The sequence below is a fragment of the Archocentrus centrarchus genome, chromosome 11 (assembly GCF_007364275.1).
Source record: "Archocentrus centrarchus isolate MPI-CPG fArcCen1 chromosome 11, fArcCen1, whole genome shotgun sequence".
In the NCBI taxonomy this organism is placed as follows: domain Eukaryota; kingdom Metazoa; phylum Chordata; class Actinopteri; order Cichliformes; family Cichlidae; genus Archocentrus; species Archocentrus centrarchus.
The window spans coordinates 33757275-33780389 of NC_044356.1; the positions used below are offsets into that span (position 1 = coordinate 33757275).

Consider the following 23115-nt stretch of genomic DNA (forward strand, 5'->3'; position numbering starts at 1 on the left):
TATTAATAAATATCAGTTTGTCTCATACATTTTAATAAACATTTAAAATATTTTATTCAGTTAATTGATCAGGAACAATATTTGTACCAGAGAGTCATTGATGGTGAAGTTGAACATTCTCTTTGCGTTGTTCTTCAGAGTTTCAACAAACTTAAAATATTCAGGATTCTGAGGCTGCAGGTACGTCAGCACCTTCACACTCTGATGACATCAAGAACAAGCTAATCAATCAGTCTGATCATTTTACAGCACATTACTGCACATTTAAAGAGCAACTCATCTCACCCTGAAGGCAAGGCGGGCCGCATAGTCCTCCTGGTCACCTCTGAACCAGGGCCTGACGGGAGCTCTGCCCCCCAGACCCTCAGCAAACAAATCAATGAAGAAGAACACGTAGTCCTCCAGCTCCACCCCCTCCTTCCAGAACTGGACCATCAGAGTCCGGAAGATGTCCCAGGAGCAGCACATATACACCACTGAAGAAGAAGAAGTGATGTTACTTTATAAAGGAGGGGAACAGAAACAGGTGTCAGATGGTAAAACTTCATTACTGTGACCTGCACGGAGGCCAATGTTCCAGCCTATCAACAACACTTCATATAACTGCAGCGCAGACCCGACAAATTTCCAGCTGCTCCAAATGAGTCAAGGTTCAAAGATCTTCTCACTGTCTCATTAAATGAAATAAGCACAACAACAGCTAATTGTAGGAAATGGAAATATTCATAGCGAGTGTACAAAAACCCTAACCCACATGTAGCACCCAGCCACCAAACCACCCACCCACCGCTGTATTTAGCCAGCGAAAACAGAAAAGCTACACTTCAGAGAATCCTCCCTCCTACACTGCTGCCTGCACTGAGGTATACAGCAGGCAGCACAAGTTTATTGAAGGGCATGAAATTATTTATGGTCGAAGCAAAGGTGAGAGCTAATTAGTTAATCACTGGTCTCAGGGTTTCAGCCAGGAGTTACTTAACTGGCTGCATATGTATAGCGCTCCACTCAAGAGGAGAGATTAGGGACAGAGATTATTTATTTCTCACAAGATAAAGTCGTGTGTGTATATATACCAGCAGGAAAGCATGAATCATATTTAACCCTGTTCACATATAGTAATGAATAATTGTTTCTTGAATCATGGACATAAGTGGATGATTATCAGGTAAAATGGTTTAAGTCATACAACGTGTGTGTGTTTGTTTGTGTGTGTGTGTGTGTGTGTGTGTGAGAACATAATGAACAGGAACAGTAGTAGATAGTTAATTAGCTAACTTAATGTTTGGAGCTTTGTATGTATGAAATCAAAGCCCTGTCAGGCTGCCAAGGCTGTAATAAATTGGCAGAAACTAGTCTCTGGGGGCAGTAATATTTTGAAGTATACTTTTACTCCAGCAAAATGGGGACTAAGTCTGCTCTCTTCCAAAATCAACAAAAAAAGTAACAACAAATTTAATAAATGCAACAATCCAAACTAACAGCATCTTGTGTGGAACTCCCCAAAATGCTAAATACCCAAACTACTTTAGGATGTACTCAAAAAGCAATTCAACTCAGCTAAGCATTTAGCAAAGCACAACTTAATTTAGATATCAACACTGACTTAAAGTCTAATCTCACCAATGGTTTTAAAAATGAGCACTTCCCATTTATCATAAACTGGCTCAAAGTAAGTGACAAGAAAGGAGTCTGCACAAGAGATTTATTTAAATGATTTGGATTGAATAAAATAAAAGATTATTTCGTGGGCTTGAAACCATACAGGAGAGCCAAAACAAAACAAACAAAAAAAATGACTATAGTTTGCTCTTATTTTGTATACTGATTTTTGTTTTTTTAAGCATGTTTCTTTTTACAAATTGATGACACAGTGCTTAATGTACGATATTGTCTTTGTCATAAATGCACTTACGCCCTTTTGGCACAAACTTCTTCTGTGCATTCAGATTTAAGCCTTTTGGTTTTTGTTGAATAACTCTATATCTATTAATGTTTTGCAGGGACAGGTTATTGGTAGAATTAGCAGATAAATGACTCAGAATGCATGCAAATGGAAAAAAGACCTGCAAATGGAAAGTGCATTATGTGAAAAATGCAGTGTCCAAAACAAGACAGGGGCCCACCCAGGCCTAGGCACCAGACCTAAGGGTTGAGGGCCATCGTGAAGGCGATGCAGATCAGCGGCAGAAATGGATCCTTTCTGGGGGCTGGCCACATGGCCAGCAGGGCAGACGAAGCAGCTCGGGGGCTGGCCGGGTGGCCAGTGACACAGAGGGAGATGCTCAGAAGGCCACCGCAGGGCAAGCGGTGAAAGCAAATGAGTTTGGGAGGCCAAGACCAGGAACAATGATGATGGCAATGACACTTCAGTGACCTGGTGGGTGTCCGGTGGCGACAAAGAAGACCAGACTCCTCCAGTGGCTTGACTGGAGACCAACATCAGTGGAAGAACAAACAGAATCCACCAGAAGGCCGGACAGGACACAAGCTGCGGTGAATACAAAGGTGACGTGGCTTCACTGACGCCAAGGCTCAGGCTTGGCAGTGGGGACGGAGACCCTACAGTGGCTTGGCAGGACTCACAGGTTGGAGCTATGGTGGAGTGGGACCCTCTGGACGCTAAGAGTGAGTGGAACTCTCTGGACGCTTGGAAAGACGGAACCCTCTGGCTCTGGCGACATGGGACCCTCTTTCTCTGGCGAGAATGAAGGCGGAGCTGAAGATTCTGAAGGAGCAGATGGCGTGGCTGAAGACTTTGATGCATGTGATGCTGAAGACTCCAATGCAGGTGGCGCAGACTGTAGAGATGCTGAAGCCTGACGAGGTGGCACTGCAGATGCTGGCTCCGAAGACTTGAAGAACTGATGGGACGCTGCAAACTCTGATGACCGAGGAGGGTCTGCAGACTCTGAAGGCTGATGAGGCGACACTGCGGACACTGACTTTGAAGACTCGGTGAACTGACAGGATGCTGCATTTGAAGATTCAGAGGACTAAAGTGGCGTTGCAGGCTCTAGCGACTGAAGAGGTGCTGCAAGTTCTGGTGACTGAAAGAAATGATGCTGCAACAGTTGACTCTGAAGACTGGGACGACTCTGGAAGTGTGGGCAGCTCAGATTACAATGGTGACTCTAGACGGACAGGTTGGTCTGGTGACTCTGGACGGACTGATCAGCTTCAGCAGCAACGTGGATGAGCTGATCCGTGGAGGCAGCGATATGGACATGGATGAGCTGATCTCGCGTGGAAAAACTTGTGTGTGGAGATGCAGCTGCCGCTGTGATGAGGTGTTGAGGGCTGGAGGAGTGGGAAGTGGCACCAGGTAAGTCTTGGATGGTTTCTATGACAAAGTCTCTTATCAAAACACGAAAAGAGACCAGAAGCCAGGGAAAACCAGAAACCAGTCTATATAACCTACATCATATTGCATTTCTATAACCCTCACCAGGCTGTTTGAGCCGAAGAGTGCCCTTTAGTTCCTCAGATGGGTTTAAGACTGCTGGGACCATTATTTGGTTGTGTCGTTCTGTCATGGCGGGCGCTGTGGCAGGCAGAGTTTGGACCCAAACGCAGCACTCGGCAGACAGATGTTAACTTAAAAGGCTTTATTGCTTAACTCTCTGACTTCATACAAAACCTCCACAGGGCAGAATCCAGAAACCAAGAACCTTCAGGCAAAAATACAAACAGACAAACAGATGAACACACCACCATGAGGAGAGCTACTGATGACCAAAACAAGTCCAAAATAGAATATGCTGGGTCAATGACCAGGGACCATGACAGTGTATGGTATTGAAGAAAAAGAGTGAGACTTTTTTTCTCGGCTCTGTAATATCAGGTTTGGCTTCATGGACTGTTGAAATAGATGCAAATGACAGAAAAAAAAATAGCTTTCAGACTTGAGACTGGTGCAGATGTCTCAGTTGTGTTGCAAACTGTCTTTGATGACATTTTTCCTGATGCAAACCAGAGCATTCTTCAAGAAGTGGAGAAACCTTTGTTTGGTCCAGGACAAAGTCCACTGAAAGTGCTGGACTCTGTCATGCTGCAGTAGATAAGAAACGTAGACCATGGAAAAAGTCCATGTGGCCAAGAACCTGAGCACACCCCTGTTTAGAATAGAATAGAATAGAATGCCTTTATTGTCATTATACAGGATGTACAATGAGATTGGAGGGCCACTCCTGTTCAGTGCCATGTAACAGAAAATCAAACTCTCTAAAATAAAAATATTATAATCTAGTATGATCAATATAATCAAGAGATATACAGAAATAAACAATGTGTAAAATATACAAAAAATAGAATGTATAAAAATATATACATACATTGGTGAATCTGTACATTGTAAGAAAAGTAAATATGTGTATACATATAATAATGAAGATGATGAATATTGCACTTGGTGAATGAATATTGCACTAGTGAATGAATACTGGATATTACACAATATAGGAATGTCAGATATTGTTCAGTATGAATAATATAATATTGCACAGAGATGTGGGTGTTGCACAGTTACAGTGGGTGAGTGTGTGAGTTCAGGGTGGTGATTGCTCTGGCGAAGAAACTGTTCTTGAGTCTGTTTGTTCTGGCTTTGATGCACCTGTAGCGCCTGCCAGAGGGCAGCAGGTCAAACAGGTCAAAGCCAGGGTGTGAGCTGTCCTTGATGATGTTCCTGGCTCTGCTGATGCAGCGGGAGGTGTAGATGTCCATCAGGGAGGGGAGAGGGCAGCCAACGATTCTTTGTGCTGTCTTGACTACCCTCTGAAGCCTGACCCTGTCTGCCTCAGTGCAGCTGCTGTACCATACTGTGATACAGTACGTCAGCAGGCTCTCAATGGATGAGCGGTAGAAGGTCAGCAGCAGGTTTGAGTCCAAGTTGTTCTTCCTGAGGACCCTCAGGAAGTGAAGTTGCTGCTGAGCCTTCTTGATAACAGCTGTGATGTTATCTGACCAAGAGAGATCAGCAGAGATGAGGACACCAAGAAACCTGAAGGTGTGGACCCTCTCCACATGCTCGCCGTTGATGTAGAGGGGAGCTGGGTCAGTCCTGTGCTTCCTGAAGTCGATGATGATCTCTTTGATTTTCATGGTGTTCAGTACCAGGTTGTTCTCTGAACACCAGGCTGTCAACTTCAAGACCTCCTCTCTGTAAGCTGCCTCATCTCCCTTTGAGATGAGTCCGACCACTGTGGTGTCGTCAGCAAATTTGACGATGAGGTTGTTATTGTGGGCCGGACTGCAGTCATGGGTGTAGAGGCAGTACAGGAGGGGGCTCAGCACACAGCCCTGTGGGGAGCCAGTGCTCAGTGTGCGGGTGGAGGAGAGATGGGGGCCAAGTCTCACAGTCTGGGGCCGGTTGGTTAAGAAGTCCTTGATCCAGGAACATGTGAGAGGGGGGAGGCCCAGGGTGTGCAGTTTGGTGGTGAGAATGTCCGGGATGATTGTGTTGAACGCTGAGCTGTAATCCACAAAGAGCATGCGAGCGTAGCTCTGCTGCTGCTCCAAGTGGCTCAACACAGAGTGGAGAGCTACAGCGATGGCGTCCTCTGTGGATCTGTTTGCTCGATATGCAAACTGATGGGTGTCGAAAGTGGGGGGCAGGTGGTCTTTGATGTGCTGGAGAACCAGCCTCTCAATGCACTTCATGATTACCGGTGTGAGGGCCACAGGGCGGTAATCATTTAGGCTGGTGACAGATGACCTTTTGGGGACAGGGATGATTGTGGCTGTTTTTAGGCAGGGGGGGATGACTGCTTGGGCCAGGGAGAGGTTGAAAATCCTGGTGAGAATCAGGGTGAGCTGGTGGGCACACGCTCTGATCACCTTGCCAGGTACTCCGTCTGGTCCGGTAGCCTTCCTGGGGTTCACTGCCAGGAGCACGCGCCTTACCTCATGCTCCTGGACAGTGAGTGGGGTGCAGCCTGGTGGGGGGGGCAGGACTGGAGCAGATGGGTGGTCCTGAGGCTTTGGGTTGCCAGCCATCATAACCCTCAGTTTACACATCTGTATTGAATGCATAGATATTGCAATGCTGAAGTCATGGTACCCCAAGTTATACAGCTTTCTTGGTGAAATTTAGCAACCATATGCCATTACACTGAAACACAAAGCAGTGCCAGTTTCCCTGAAAGCTACAAGGAGGATTTCACTACCTCCTGGTGGGAAAGGTTAAAGAAGAGCTTCAACGTATGTAAAACTTGGGAGTCATCAGCTGTGTGGAGAGGCCAACAGACTAATGTGTTGGCATGGTGGTCATGCCTAAGAAAGACAGCAAAAAGATGTGTTTGTGTGTGAACCTGACTGGTCAAAATGAGTTTGTGTGCAACGAGAAATACATTCTCCAGCAGAGTCTTGGCACACTTGCTGGAGTGAAAATATACTTCAAACTAAATGCCAAGATGGGGTTCCCGCAGATTCCACTTACAGAAGAATCACCTAAGTATGCTATGTTCATTACACCATTCAGGCAATTTCACTTCAAGAGTCTTCCATTTGGGAGTGCCTCAGGACCAGAGCACTTGCAGCCCATGACGGCTGAAGTCACAGAGGCACTAGTAGATGTGGCCTGCCACATTGATGATTTGTTGGTATGGGGGCAGGACCAGGAAGAACTTGACACTTAACTCTGTGCTGTCCCACAAAGACTGGAAAACACAGGCAAAACTCTGAATGTAGATAACAAAGTGGTCTTCTTGGAGTACATAATCATGGCTACGAGCATTTGCTTGAGCCCAAGAAGACAGAGCAATTAACGAAGATGAAACACCCTACAAATGTTGATTAAGGAGTTGAGGAGAATTCTTGGGATTGTCAACCAGCTGGGAAAATTAATTCCTCAGCTAGCAGCTGATACTTTGAACTACAGACACACTGTCACAACCTCCTGTGGAATCATGCATGTTCAGAATCAGAATCAGAATCAGAATCAGAATCTTTATTGTCATTGTACACAGAAGTTGCACAACGAAATTTAAAATGCATTCCTTTCTAGGTGCCTCAGACAATAAATAATAAAATAATAAAAATATGAGTGATAAAAATGATTACTAAAATACAGTGCACAATAGTAAATTAAGATGAATCTAGCCCCAATACACACACCAACGCACGCACACAGTCAGCACTACCACCCCACATCACTGTCCAAACCACACAGAGTTCAGTTCAATGATAGCCCTGGCATAAAAGCTGTTCCTCAGTCTGTTTGTTCTGGCCTTCATTGTCCTGAAACGTCTGCCTGATGGCAGTAGCTGAAACAAGGAGTGTCCAGGGTGTGAGGGGTCCTGGAATGTTCACATGTTCACTGAGGAACAAGAGTTGCGGAAGAGTACGAACACCTACACACTTGACTAATGGGTGCTTTGTTGCTGTTGTCAAAAGGTGTGAGATCCCCTGGGTAATCTCTATCCAAGAGTGGAATAAAGGTGTTAACAACAAGCCTTCTTGTGGTTAGAGTAACACAGAGTGCTATAAAAAAAGTATATCGTACGTGATTTCACTAATAGTAATCATGCATAATTCTAATCAAATATAACTGTAATCAAGTATAAATCTAATCAATGCAATACACATACACAAAAGCTCCCTGAGCACACTGAGGACCACTGTGAGCAACATCAGATGTGCACGCTGTGGCCACACACCAGTATTACAGCTGTTATAAAACAGGGATCATGCCCAGGGTCAGATTTTTTTGTGTGTGACAGCTCGTTCCTTTTCTCTCGGTCTTTTGCGCTCTCCTGCAATAATGTACCAAACCCCATTCCCATCTTGAGTCTTCTTACAATTCCAACAGCATTCAAATGACTTTCCTGCTGAATGTGACGATTAAGGTAGTCCAACTTCCATTCGGTCCACATTTTTCCGTCTGAAAACTCGCTTGCTACTTTGGCTTCGCTGCATGTTTTGCAGAGCAAACCTTTCTCATTGGAAAAAGAAAAAATCTCACCCAGTTTCACCGATTGTTCTATTTGCACAAACTCCGACTGCCATTCCATCTTAAAAGAAGCGCATTTCTTTTTTATTTTGGCTTGGTGCCCGTTCGCTTAGCCATGATAATGGGTTAGCATTCGCATCTCTTAACTCCACCACACTGTTCTTACCTAGTTAACCTGCACGGTGCCACGGTGCATATGGGCAAGGCAAGTACACACAATAGTATGCGATGATTGGCTGTGTAGCGTAAGCGTATCGTATCATAGGCTGAACACCTGACAATCACTGACTTAAACTACAAAACGGTACAGAAAGAATTTTTATTGGTCTAATTAGTTTACGGTTTATGTTGGATTCTATTTTTTGCACCGCATAGATTTTCTTTTGCGCTGAGAATGTGTGAGCAGTGCGCGATTGCGCAGGCACGCAGCTTAGAGGGGGCATTGGCGGTAGGTCACTGACAGGGTGTGTGTGATACAGCAAAGTACTGAGTATGCCAATAGGATGGAAAGGGTGAGTGTGTGCGTATGCATATGTCTATCGGTGTGCTTAAGTGGAAGGTTCAGGGTTCTTTCTTCTGGGTTCCCACAGAATGCGTAGAGAGCAACATCTGAGAAAGGATTTTGGAGTTCAAAGTTGAGTTCACTGTCCAGCCACTACGGACTTAAGAATTGGGATTGTAAACTTTTGCTTTTCTACTCACTTCTGCTGTGTTGGACTTAACCTGAATTAGGATGAAGGCTCTTGTACTGGATTGCCGCATTCCTATTTGGATTATTTTGGGCACAGCTGGATGGGAACTACTCTATGGACCTGATGTAACCTCTATTCTCTCTCATTCTTCTCAAGACCAGATTATTAGGCAGGATAACTTTCAAGTGATTTGATTATGTGATTATTTCATTATGTACTTGTTATTTGATTGAGCTTTTGTTTTGGCCTGCTAAACTGTTTAAATAAAATATCCTGCATTTAAAAATTTAAATTGTGGACATTCACTTTTTGATTCTTTGTGAACCACTAAAGAATCAAAGTGGTTCCTATAGGTTACTCCAGTCCATAAAATTAACAGATCCCTGGGGCCTATTCTTTTCCTGGCCAATAAATTATAACCTAGTCATTACCAAAAGTGAGGATCCAGAGGAGAGCTGCTGATTATCGAGTGTGGCTGAGAAATTTCACTCTGTCTGCAAGGCTTCTCGGGTAGTGGTTTTGTCAGAGGTAGCGGGATAGACACTGGGATGGGAAGGAGGAGTTAGAGCTAGGTGATTCACCTCACCACTGGCTTAATCACTTCCTGCATTACGTGTTGGGGAATACCCCTTGGAATCAGAAACTCTAATCTTTTAAAGCTGGTCTAGACTTCCTGTACAGGAGTAACTCAAATTCATGAAAAGCCATTGTTCTTTGTTGCTACATCCCAGGAGATGAAGTGTGTAACCAATGGGACATCAACCTGATCACCAGAGTAAGGCAACAAACCCAGGAGGTGAAGTTGTCTAGCCCTCCAAATGGCCAAGAGCAGGCGGCACGAACAGCACACGTTGAAGAGAACTGTCCACCTCCAACACATGTGGAGTAACCTAACCAGATGGCCACTCATCTCTTGTTCATAAGGCCACAAGAAGCTTTGAGATGTCAACAACTCGAGACAGCAAAAGCTTCAAGCAGAGGCAAATCCTGGAAGAATGTCCTCTGAAGAGATAGAGTCCCGCCCCCCCTCCCCCCGCAGGCAAGAGTGGGGTCCAGCTCAGTTTGATAATTAGAAAGATGAGCTACTAAAAGAGAATCCCCCATTCATTGCAGAGTCCAAATGGACAAAAGAGACTCATCAGTGGTTATTCAGAGTGATCATATATGGAAAAGGGCTTAACAGCTATGATTCCACCACACAAGACCATCACTGGACAATCCAGTGCAGGAACCTCAGGGCAGGAATGGAGTTATTAGTCCTCACCTGCTGCTGTAAGTGAGAACCAGCCTGAGAAAGCTCTAGATAAATAAGCAATACCTGCTGAACCTAAACCAAAGGCAGCAGGAACTGGGGATATCTACCTCGAAAGGAATTATTGGGGACTGATGTCAAAGCAGAAGAAGGCCCTCTGGGAAGCCCACCAGGCCTTCACTAGAGGAGCTGAGGGTGACCCGGATAATGCCTTTTGGGTGGAAGATGATATCTATATATGGGTGAATGCAAAGCTGCATTTCAATTTGAGTGTCTCATACTACAAAGCTTATTTAAGGAGGAAAAAGATGGTGAAGAAAAGTAGGAATTAAGTTGCATTGTGCAAAAAAGAAGCTATCACTGAGAAGCAATCATGACAGCAATGCTGTCATGATTGCTAGGCAACAGGAGCTATGCTGAGGTAAGGGCAGGTGATGCAGATATGAAGGCTAGACTGTCCAGTTTCACAACCGTTCACTTCCGGTCTTTGTGGGCTTCGAAGAACCCTGCCTTTATAGACCGGGTCCTTCAAAGGATGAGGCCCCTGAATTTGGACACAGCTGCAGTTTGTGGGGGCAGCTGGTAACCAATCTTACTAGCATTAGCTGAAAACATAATACTCCATCCTCCCATCCAAATATGGTCACATCCTAAAACAAAAAACCAACATGCCGAAGCCCAAAATGTTCATTTTGGGGCTTAGTGAAATCTTGGTTGGTACATCTTTATTTTCATATACCTTTTGAGCTCCCTCACACTGAACTGTGTGGTGCTGGTGTTGTTCCCCATAGAAACTGATGGGAACTTCATGTTTTAAATTGATTGTTTTCCTCCAGAGAAATGAAGAATAAATGTGGGATGAGAAAAGAAAGAAAGAAAGACCCCACCACCACAGCCTGCAAATAATAAACTCTCAGAGAGGAAAGACAAATACCACCACTACCCAACCCCCCCCCTCTATCCATATAGTCCCCAAGGCGGACGAAAAAATGTGAATGCTGAGAGTTTCACATGTGAAAGGCAGAAAGTCAAATATTGGTTTGTCTGCAGCCAAAAGTGCTTTTAATGGAAGCAGAAAACAAAACATGAGCGACTGATTAATGCTGTCTCTCTCTCGCTCTCTCTGTCTCACACACACACACACACACACACACACACACACACACACACACACACACACACACACACACACACACACACACACACACACACACACACACACACACACATCAATGTTCACCTTGAAGTGTGATGACTTATGCTGAGGACCTGCTTCATGTCCCCATCATGTGACCGTGGAAACAGATTCAGGTCCCCACAGCATGATACCTGAGCCCGAACCACACACACACGTTTAGAGGTAATTACTGTGAGGACATCCATCTTGACGGGTGCAGCAGCTGGTGTTGGTTAGAGGATGACAGTTAGTGTGTCTGTGATGATGTCACCATGTCACACGGCTCCGGTCTCATGATCTAATTCACACTGTGACATCAGTGAGGAGATGCAGCCAGCTGCAAACATTTTAACAACATCAGAGCAGCGTTTGAATGAACGCTACATTAAAAACGTGCTGACGGTGAGGAGCCGAAATACAGCAAACAGGAGGCTGAAGGGACACGCTTCTTCTTCTGCACTAAATTACAAGCTGATTGTTTACAGGTGTGCACAGCAAAGACACACACATACACATCTGTGTTGTGTACTTGTGTACCCTTACTCACATCATTACCCACAAACTCAACCTGATATCAGGCAGAGCGTTTCCAGCTCCAGTTACAAACCAGGTATTTCCTGCTCTCGCTGTCCTTTTTTGTGCTCATGCAGATGTGTTTTCTTCAGTAGCACTGTCCAAACACTATTAACACTTTTTTCACTGGGAAAAGTGAAGACTTTAGAGTAAAGTTGTGAAGCGTGTTTTCTCCTGAAGATCTAAACTAATTCAGTAAATCTTACAGTCATTCTTCTGTCACTGTCCCACAGCTGACTGCAAATTAAAGAGTGTTTTGCACGTATCACTCATTTACTTTTTATTTGATTACTTCTTCTGTTACTATGGGTCGATGTAGGGAGTCTGCCTCGTGGAAAGTTGGTTTTGAATGCAGACCTATGCTGACGCTGTTGTCACAGTGATGCCAAAAACTGAAGTTTAGGCTCATGTACCAAACTCTGAAGGAAACCTCTGGTAATTATTAATAAATATCATAACTAGAAGCACTCAGAGAGCGCAAACCTCCTCCAAGGCCATAGGGTCACTGACGCTGTAATACGTGTATCTAAATGCTGTGAAATAATCTTTCATCTTTCCCAGACAACAATAACCCCCTATCCTGCAATAGTGAAGAATCCTTAAAAAAATTCCTGGATCCAGATCGTGATCCAGATCACCGCCAAAATTTAATCACTTCTTCCTCTTATCATTTCCAACCACTCCACAAAATTTCATCGAAATCCATTGATAACTTTTGGAGTAATCCTGCTGACAAACAAACAAACAAACCAACGCGACCGAAAACATAACCTCCTTGGCGGAGGTAATTACAGCTATCAGTATTGCTTTTGTTTAAACCTAGTACACAGCTAACAATGTGAGCCATTAGTTTATTGCCTGAAAGTAGAATTTTCCTTTAAAATAAAGTTTGAACTGCCAAACAGAGGTAAAAAAAATGTCCCCATAATGCAGGACTCTCCCCACTCCCAAGGTCTTAAACTGAAATGATTCCTTAAAAACATACATGTGTGAGCACCCGTGCACACAGAGCTGAGGTCAGTCATTAACCAGTGAGGATAAAAATCTAATAATAATTAACCATCATTTAACAAGGAGAAACACGTGAAGGCAGGGAGGAAAGGAAAGCAAAAAGGATGAGAAAAGGAAGTTGAAGGATAATCATGAAGGAAAAACAAGCAGTTAGGCGAGAGCAGATGAAGCGTCTGACCAGAAGAAAGTGGGAAGGAAGGAAGGAAGGAAGGAACAAGAGAATGAAATCAAAGGAAATTTAGCAAAGATGATGAAAGTGGATGAAGTGTCCGAATGAGGAATGAAAATGGGAAGAAATAAAAGAAGAAAGGCCCAGAGGAGTTGAATTGACAATCAGATTAAATTGTGATATAAAGAAGAGAAGATAAAATACACCTTGAGATGAGTTCTGTTGTGACTGCTGCTTCATAAATTAAACTGAACTAAACTGAGGTGTGGCATGCAACATGGCCGTAGCTGAAATGAAGAACCTCCACAGATCTCTTAAAGCAGTTATTTTTTACAGGAAAAGAGATGAAGGGAGGATGGAGAAGAATAACAGTTAAAAGAAGGAATAAAAGCACCCAAAGCATCTGACCTCGGCTGTTGTCGCGGATCTCCTGGACCATCAACTTGTAGTTGACCTCGCCCTGGATGGCATGGTCGTGGACGGTGATGTTACGTTTACCCAGCAGGTCGTACAGCCCCTCCACAGTGAAGTAACACGGCCGATCGTCGTTGGCGTCCTTGTTGTCGCTGTAGATGACCATGGCGTGCCTCTGCCAACCGAACATCTCCTGGATCCTGATGCCAAGCTCGCCCAGCTTCTGGTGTGTGGGGCCCGTGTTGGTGACTGCTGCGTACAGATTGAAGCCAATTGCACGGGCTCCAGCCGTCACCATGGGGACATCCCAATGGGTGGTGAAGCGAGCAACAGGTGATGAGGAGTAGTCGCAGCCAGGCCCAATGAAGGCCCAGGGGTCGTGGGACAGCTTGAGGTCAACGGCTACAAGTGGTGCCATGGAGTCTGAGCAGAAGCCGTCGCGGTTCTCAGAGTTGCCATTAACCAGTCGGAGCTTCACACCTGGCAGCAGCCAGGGGTCAGAGTTCACCTGCTGTATCGCCTGGTAGAGAGCGGGTGCCACCCGGGGCCACGCCCACGCATAGTCAGTGTTAGTCTGAGGCAAGATGGCCGCCAGAATGACCTCCTGAAGATCCTCCGTGGTGTTCTCAGCAGACAGAGGGGTCACAGCTGATTGGACAAGGAGGAGGAGCAGGAAGAGCAAGGGGTGGGGCCAGGAGAGCATGATGAAGAGGAAATAATAACTTGTCAGACGAGCTGCAGGAAAAGCACAACCCAGCATTAATCAGCTTGTCCTGTGGATACAAGTCAAAGCAAACTTTTACTCATAAAACAACAATTTAAACTAAAAGTTGGTGGGAATTCTGGGAGCTCAGCCAGAGTTTCCATGTGGGATCCATAAAGTGTGAAACATTCCCCCCATGTGGGCCCCCCCATGTGGGCCCCATGTTTACAGATATGGAGCTGAAGTCCTCCATTGAGATGGTACAGGATAATTGTTGGTTAAACACCGGCCCGACTGTGTTTACTGCCGGATTAATGAGTAAATGTTGGCAGAGATACGAAAGACAATTAAGATCTAATATGCTGCTCTTAGAGTAAGTGAAGCAGTCAGAGACATATAGCCCATCTGTTCTCGTTAGCATAAGGCCGTAAAGCTGAACAGAGGTGAATGATAACAGTGAGGTGTCAGGAAAGTGTGCGAACTGTTGACTGCAGACAGAACTCATCAGGGTTCAAGATAAAATGAGCCATTGTCTTTAAAAGCTAAAGAAGTACATTATAAAAGTCTTTCAGGGGACATCTGACTGAATTCATAATGTGCTTTTATGAAACCCGACAGCAGCCCCGCCCTAAATCCCCTTCGCTTTTACTCCCTTTTGACTGGAGGTGTGTGAGTCCTTTCTATCGCCGATGAGCTCAGAGTCATCTGTCTGACCATCTGATCCATACATGCTGTCTTCCTCTTCTTACCTGTCTCTCTCACCCCTTCATTTATCTCGTGCTGTGATAGAGTAACACCTGTATGAGTAACCACCTGTGCAGTGTTTACCATCCACTTACACTCTTCTGTTCCAGAGTTCTTCAAATAAAAGCAGTCAGTCGATGTCAGAGAGAAAGAGAAAAATAAAACTGATTCACAGTGAACTATAAAAGCATTTGTCTTGTCGCTCATAAAGATTGAGACAGATGTTCAGTCTGTGCGTCACACACATTATTATTGTTACCTCGCCCACCGATAGGTGGAGACGTGATGTTTTCAGCGTTGGTATGTCTGTCTGTTAGCAGGCTAACTCGAAAAATTATGAATGGATTTAGATGAAAATTTATGGAGCGGTTGGGGTGGTACAAGAAACAATTGATTGAATTTTGGTTGCGATATGGTCAAAGGTCAAGACCACCAAAAATGTTCAAAAATGTAAAAAATCCCCCTCTCATCATTTGCACAATTTCAAAGTTAATTTCTCACAGAATTTTTCATCCATTGTGATGAAATTTGGTGCTCAGGTATAAACATGTTTTTTTCTATTTTAAATTGAAACACAATAATGCAAAGTGAACTGCAAGCTCTACACAAAAATCACACACGTTTGTTTTTCTTTTTTTCCATGCATTTTTTATGGTACATAAACTGAATCAAATATATCCAGACGGCTGTAACATAATAATTTCCCTTGCGGGATCAATAAAGAATCTATCTATCTATCTGCATATGCCATTATCTGTTCATGTGCATCTCATTTTTAAAATAAAAACATAAAATCATATTTTACACTTTTTAAAAACCAATAAAATACATTTCTAGCCTTTGTGATCTGGTCATTTATGGAGTGTGCCAGCACTGGGTGAGATCAGGATCAGCACATAGAAACTTTGGGCTGGGGGAGGTTTGCGCTCTGCTGAGTGCTTCTAGCCTCTTTTTTTAAATGTAAAGCAGAAACTGATCTCATGGACTTAAAATGCAGCTCAGAAATCTGATTCTTCTCCCTCTGAAATAAAACCTGCTCATCATAATGAGTGCTGAATATTTTGTCTCCCTTTTGTCCTGCCTCCCTCTGCTCTACTCCCTGAGCCTGGTTCTGTGGAGGTTTCTTCCTGTTGAAAGGGAGTTTTTCCCTCCCACCTTCACAAAGTGCTGCTCTTGGAGGGTTTTCAGTATAGAGCACTTTAAGAGGACGGAGTTGAACCGAATGGATCCTTTACGAACGCTTGTATTGACAGACAGAAGCGGACTGAGATGAAGAAGGAAAATCAGAAATTATAAAAATGACCAAATATAGACTATGAGAAGCAGTATGACTAAGTTTGTGGTTGAATAACTGATTGATTCACTGACTGATTAGAGTGAAGTGCTAAAAGCTGCAGTGGTTATGTCACTTTTTAACTTCTATCGCTCATTTTCACGAATAACGTATCTGCTGGCTCTGAACTTTAGGAACATCTCAGCTGTTTTTATCATCTGCGGTAAAATGAGTCGATCGCTGATCGATACTCTGTGAGGACCCCCCCCCCCCCCCCCCGCGCCTCCTCTTCCTCGCCGAAACATTAGTATTTTTACCTGTTTGTTTTTCAGTCCGCCACTTCCTGCGGCTCCATGTCTTCACAGAAGAATATCCAGATGTTCCCACAGAGGAAGATGAAGATCCAGATGTTTCCAGCCCGCGGCGCAAAAGAAGAAGACTCAGTGGGAGCTCCGTCTCACCGGAGACTCACCGGAGGCTCGCGCCCCGCTTTTCCGCGCTCACAAACCCTCAGCGATATTCCAGCCTCCCGGCGGGCGGGTGCACGCACACACGCACGGTTTCCTGAGGGGGTGTGGCGGGCACGAGCGCAGTTCACGGAGAGACAAGGTGTGCGTGCAGAGTCTGTGTGTACGCGCAATGCCCCTCCCACCTCCGTTCCTTCCTTTGTTGAAACTTATTGGCTGAAATGTTACATCAAATGAAACGGAAAACTTTATTGAAATCCCGAAAAGGAACGCAGACACAAACAGAACTGACCCGCCAGCCCCAGGTGGAGAACATATCAAACGGTTGTATTGATTAAATACCAGCACCAATCAGCTGATTAATCTGATTGATCCCTGGGTGATGGATCGTGTTGAGCCTTCCTCTCAGTAAAAGTGTAAGATTCAGCCTGAAGCTTCATGGAAATATTTCTGATCATTTAATGAGTTTCATGATTGATCAATTTCTGATGAAACTTCCAACTCCAGCTTCTCTGACCTTACTGCTGACCTTTGACCTCTGTACAAGTTGCTGGAACCTGAACATTTTTGGCCTAAAGTTCATCAAAAGCCATACATGACATCACACAGCAAGTGTGTTATTGTTCATAAAGTTAATGTACAACACACAGACACACACATTCTTTGGGTCCTGTGTGTGTGTGTTTAACAGGATACACCCGGTATACCAGGAAGTCACTTAGAAACACACGAACTCTCCCTCTCTGTACCTCTTCCTGGAAATGATCACCACCCACCCTCTTGCTCTCTCTCTCTCACACACACACACACACACACACACACACACACACACACACACACACACACACACACACACACACACACACACACAATGCCTTCCTCCCACTCTCTCCTGTTAATGAAAACACTTGTGTGCGCATTCATGTTTCTCTTGTCTGTTGCTAAATGTTGCACTTGAAGGCAGATGCCACCTCTGAAGGATGTCAGTAAATACTCACTCACCTTTATTTCTCCTTTCATGGATTCTGCTAGACCCGCTTTGCATGATTCTCAGTTCAGAACAATCCTTCTCTGTCTGATTTGGGGCCATGGTGCAGCCCCTCAGTTCATGAGACTGCTTCCTTCTGATTGGCTGCTCTCTGCCAACAGCTCTGTCAAAGTATTTTCTTCATGTCTGCTGGCTGGTGTGGAGGTTCTGAAACCTACCAAAAACATTTTTTCTAGTTGCTGGTTGGGAACAAATCCAGTTGAAGGTGCATCTTAATAATGCGATCTCTCCTGATTCCTCTATTGAGCAAACGCTGCTCTGAAAATAAAAACCAGATACATTTTTTTTCTTCCTTCTTCAAGAAAAACAAACCATAATGAAATGACTGTGTAAAGATATCATCTCTCTGTGACATCACAGTTTTTTGGAGCCTATCCCAGCTGACCAGGGTTATTATAGTTAATGAAAACGAACGAAATAACGAAAACTGAAATTGAAAAAACATTGTCGTTAACTGAAATAAATAAAAACTATAATTAAAAGGAAAAAATGATAACTAATTAAAACTGAATTGTGAGTTTACAAAACTAACTAAAACTAACTGAAATTATCGATAAACTGACTTTCATTTACTTGTTTTTTTTTTTGTTTTTTTTTAAACCTTGTGGATTGATATGAAATCATTGTTTCCGCTCTCCGAGTTTAAGCTGGGAGCGCCACAGGACAACTGTGTGAGTGCGCATGCGCGTGCGCTCACCGCGCTGGTCCGCCGAGAAAGTCGCAGAGTCCGTATGGAGGTTCTTTGAGTACAAGAGCACAGATAGAATTGAAAGTCTTGTTGTGGATGATGAAAAATGTCCACCTCAAACTGTTGCGTCCTTGTGCGTTTCCGGCTACTTTATCAGTGAGAGAATAACAATCAGGAATAATAATCAACGCATCAATATAAGGACTCACAACTGTCAGCAAATTCCTGGTAGGAGACTGCTGAAACTATCAGGATGGACGTGAAGGAATGAAGAAAGTGGGAAAAAAACAGGGACAAATATTTTTGCAGCCAAAAAACTGAGCACAAAGAGCGAGGACCAAAAAAGAAGTCCCAGCATGCACCGCATATAAAACACCTGCACACGACCACAAGGTAATTAACACACACACCAGCTACACAAGCATAAATGTTGACATGAGGTCGGACACTTCCGTAGGTTGTGTACAAAGACCCTGCAAGTTTAATTAGCAGCATCTAACCAAGCTAGCTCCAAAACAGAAGCAGCTTCAGGTGGTGAGAACATCAGGATGCAGCTGGATTTGAGCTTTGACTCCTTCGAAGAGTTTGTTTTTGTCAAACACCACATGTAGGTGTTATTAATCTGCTGCACTGATGCTGAAGTTTATTGTGGAGTTTATTGTAGAATTTATTGAGTTTGGGAGTTCATGTTTTTCTTTGTTTCTCCCTGTTGATGTTCATGTGTGTCCTTAATATTACACAAATTTAGCATGCAATGCTGCTGTCTGTGAACAGTTGGTTGTTGAATATATTTCTTTAAACTGTATCTTTTGCTGAGTTTTCATTACACAATAGTCACTTTTGTGCCTTGAATCTTGCTTCTGATTAGGTATGAAAATACTAAAACTAATACTGAAACTAACTGAAACTAACTAAAACTAAGCATGAAACCAAAAATAAAAACTAATAATAAAAGAGAAAAACTGCTCTGAAAACTAATTAAAACTAACTGAATTAGAGAAAAAAAAGTAAAAACTAACTAAAACTAAACTATAATGTAAAATCCAAAACTATTATAACCCTGCAGCTGACATAGGGCGAGAGGCAGGGTACACCCTGTATAGGTCACCAGCCTGTCGCAGGGCTAACACAGAGAGACAAACAACCATTGGCAATTTAGAATCACCAATTAACCCAACCCCAGTAACTGCATGTCTTTGGACTGTGGGTGGAAACCGGAGTACCTGGAAAAAACCCATGGAAACATGCAAACTCCATAGAGAAAGACTCTGGCCAAGGTGGAATTGAACCTAGGACCTTCTTGCTGTGAGGCATCAGTGCTAACCACCACCATGCTAAAATCTCTTTCTAGAAAATGCCAGCATTATCTAACATCTGGGTTTGATTTCATGAAAGCAACATAAATTTGGCTTTATTAGCATTAAGAGCCAACTTTAAGTTGCACAATAACACCTGCAGCTGCTGAAAGGCAATTGGTATGTCATCAACAGCTTGTTTCAGAGTAGACAACTGCATAAAGTTTGGTGTGATTTGCAAAAAGATGTACTTTAGCTGTAGACATATTCTTTCCTGTATTATCAATAAAAATGGAAAATAAAACAGGGCCTAAAATTGAGCCTTGGGTTACTCTTTTTAAAATCTTCAGGAAACTTGACTTGCAACCATCTGTACAAACGCACTGCATTCTAACTCCAAGATAGCTTCTGAACCACCTGACAGCACCTTCACTCAAACCAAACTCAAACACTGAGTCTATCTAACAGCAGCTCATGGTCAACAGAATCAGATGCCTTGGATAGATCAACAAACAGCATGATACTGCTTCCTGTCCAAGGAATTAATAATGTGTTACCAACATAGATGCTGTTATCATTCTTTAACCCAACTTAAAAGTCTCACTTAAAATAACAAACAAAGTATTCATCTTTCATCAACAAAGTATTCTTTCAACTGACAGTTTATTTCAGATTCTATAATCTTGGCAAAATTTGCTTATAGGAACATACTTATCCGCGCGGTGGTTAGCACTGCTGCTTCACAGTTAGAATACCATCTGGGAGGCCTGGGTTCAATTTCACCTTGGCCCAGGCCCCTCCCTCTCTCTGTGTGGAGCTTGCATGTACTCCCCGTGTCTGTGTGGGTTTCCTCCGGGTACTCCGGTTTCCTCCCACAGTCCAAAGACATGCATTACTGGGGTTAGGTTAATTGGAAACTCTAAATTGCCCATAGGTGTGAATTAGAGCATGACTGTGAGTGTGGATGTTGTCTGTCTCTCTGTGTTGGCCCTGCGACAGGCTGGCGACCTGTACAGGGTGTACCCTGCCTCTCACCCTATGTCAGCTGGGATAGGCGCCAGCCCCCCAGTGACCCTGAACAGGATAAGCGGAAGTGAATGGATGGATGGATGGATGGAACATTCTTATCACATATAAACGTACAAGAATTATAAAAATGATCCCATGCACACTCAACATGTGTGAATCAGTTCCTTCTCAACCAACAAGCAGCCAGCTGCAGCCCAGGAGGATCCAGTCCCCATGCAAATCCATCTGGAATATGTGGTGAAGGTCAGGCTGTTGATAGGGATGTTTTATTCCTAAATGTAGATATCTGAAAGCCAAATAGTGCACAAACAGATGAAAGAGTTTAAAATCTGGTCTCAAATGACATATCACAACTGCCTCATTTCTTGGTACTGTTTGTTTTGTTATGTTTGTCAATAAAGTTGTGGAAGAAAGTCACCTTCACTGCAGAAGTCGTCAGTGATGTCACTTGTAGGCTCCACCCCCTACCTATAGGTGTGGTAACCAGAAGCGCAGCTGGATGTAAGGCTGGCGCTCTGAGTTCAAAATCCACATCAATTTTAGGAATCGCTCAATAACATAAATTATTTTTAAATTCTGATTCATAGTGCAAACTATTCATGAGGTCACCTAAAGGTGAACAGCACGTTGTCCACATTCAAATTCTTCACTGGCAGAAAACTGAAACTGTTAGAAAAACTGAGGACTTTGGCTGGAAACTAGACTGAAGAAAAAATAATTTTTTTGTCCCGAAACAAATGATGTTTCTCATTCGCTACTTGCTGGATCATTGTACAATCTATACTTTTATCTGCTGTGATTATGGTGATATTAATAATATGTATGCTTTATTCAACTAACCAGGATGGACAGGATTAGAATCGAATCCATCAGAGGGACAACTCAGGCTGAGCGGTTTGGAGACAATGCCAGAGAGGAAAGGCTGAGATGGCTTGTACATGTGCAGTGCAGGGATAGTGGATATACTGGTCACAGGATGATGAAGATGGAGCTGCCAGGCAGGAGGAAAAGAAGAAGACCTCAGAAAAGACTTATGGATGTAGTGATGGAAGACATGCAGAGGGTTGGTGTGACAGAGGAGGATGCTAGCATAGGGTGAGATGGAGGCAGACAATCTGCTGTGGCACCCCCTAAAGGGAGCATGTGAAAGAGGAAGACTTCATTGCACTGTGGAGTGTTTCTGTGTGCTTCATTTTATCAGAGGCTGGAAAAAGAGGGGATGGCCTTACTTTTAATAAAAGTGGAGAGCAACACTGTATGATGTTTATTTACAAGGGTTCTGAAGCAAGTTCAGCATATCCAGGATATCTATTATCTGGTTTCACTTAGATAGCACAGTGGTGTGGTAGTTAGCACTGTTGCCTCACAGCAAGAAAGTCCTGGGTTTCAATCCACTTGGCCCGAGCCTTCCTATGTGGGGATTGCATGTTCTCTCTGTGTTTCCATGGGTTCTCTCCAGTTTCCTCCCACAGTCCAAAGATGTGGGGTTAGGTTAATTGGTGATTCTAAATTGCCTATAGGTGTGAATGGTTGTCTGTCTCTCTGCATTAGTCCTGCGACAGGTTGGCAACCTGTACAGGGTGTGCCCTGCCTCTCACCCTATGACAGCTGGGATAGGCTCCTGCCCCCTTGTGACCCTGAAAAGGATAAGTGGAGGAAAATGGATGGATGGCTTCACTTAGTCTAACATCATCAGTCAGCTCAATAAGTTAACACAGGGTTTATCAATCAGGGCTGGTGTTGGCAGCATGTGACCTAAAATAAAAGTGATTTTACGAAGGAAAATCAAACTATGTTATTAAAAAAGTTTGATCCTACAGCATCTGGACTCCCAGGGAACCTATGCCAGGATCCTGTTTGTGGACTTCAGCTCTGCCTTCAACACCATCCTCCCTGATCTCCTCCAAGACAAGCTGTCCCAGATTAACATGCCTGACCCCATCTGCAGGTGGTTCACCGACTTCCTGACGAACAGGAAGCAGCACATGAGGCTGGGGAAGAATGTCTCAGAGTCCCGGACCATCAGCACCGACACTCCTTAAGGCTGTGGCCTCTCTTTTCTGCTCCCTGTACACCAACTGCTGCACCTCTGACCACCAGTCTGTCAAGCTTATTAAGTTTGCAGATGACGACTCTCATCAGACTCATCTCAGATGGGGACGAGTGCCCATCCATCATGCCTACAGGATGGAGGTCAAACGTCTGGTGTCCTGGTGCAGCCACAATAACCTGGTACTGAACGCCCAGAAGACAGTGGAGATTATAGTGGACTTTAGGAAGCACACAGCCCCTCTACCCTCCATCATCCTGACTGGCACCCCCATCACCACAGTGGACTCATTTCGCTTCCTGGGAACTACCATCACCCAGGACCTCAAGTGGGAGCCCACCATCACCTTTGTCATCAAAAAGGCCCAGCAGAGGATGTACTTCCTGCGGCAGTTGAAGAAATTCAACTTGCCAGCAAGGACCATGGTGCAGTTCTATACTGCCATCATCGAATCCATCCTTACTTCCTCCATCACTGTGTGGTACGCTGGAGCCACCACTAGGGACAAACAGAGACTACAGCGTGTTGCACACTGCTGAGAAGGTGATCGGCTGTAACCTCCCATCTTTCCAGGACCTGTACACC

General features: G+C 44.1%; 1 protein-coding gene across 2 annotated transcripts in view; it reads right to left on the bottom strand.

Annotated features, from left to right (window-relative positions):
- The window catches only part of npr1a (natriuretic peptide receptor 1a), a 41933-nt gene extending 25462 nt beyond the window's left edge, over positions 1 to 16471 (bottom strand). The window contains exons 1-4 of one of the 2 annotated variants that reach the window (XM_030741919.1): positions 16271 to 16471; positions 13228 to 13968; positions 286 to 476; positions 88 to 201 (exon numbers count right to left, since the gene is read on the bottom strand). In XM_030741919.1, the coding sequence (XP_030597779.1) occupies positions 88 to 201; positions 286 to 476; positions 13228 to 13936 (1014 nt within the window). In that variant the 5' untranslated portion in view covers positions 13937 to 13968; positions 16271 to 16471. Of the gene's footprint in view, positions 1 to 87; positions 202 to 285; positions 477 to 13227; positions 13969 to 16270 lie in introns of those variants that run through there. The other variant, XM_030741921.1, reaches the window with a different exon arrangement.
- Between the last annotated feature and the right edge of the window lie 6644 nt (positions 16472 to 23115).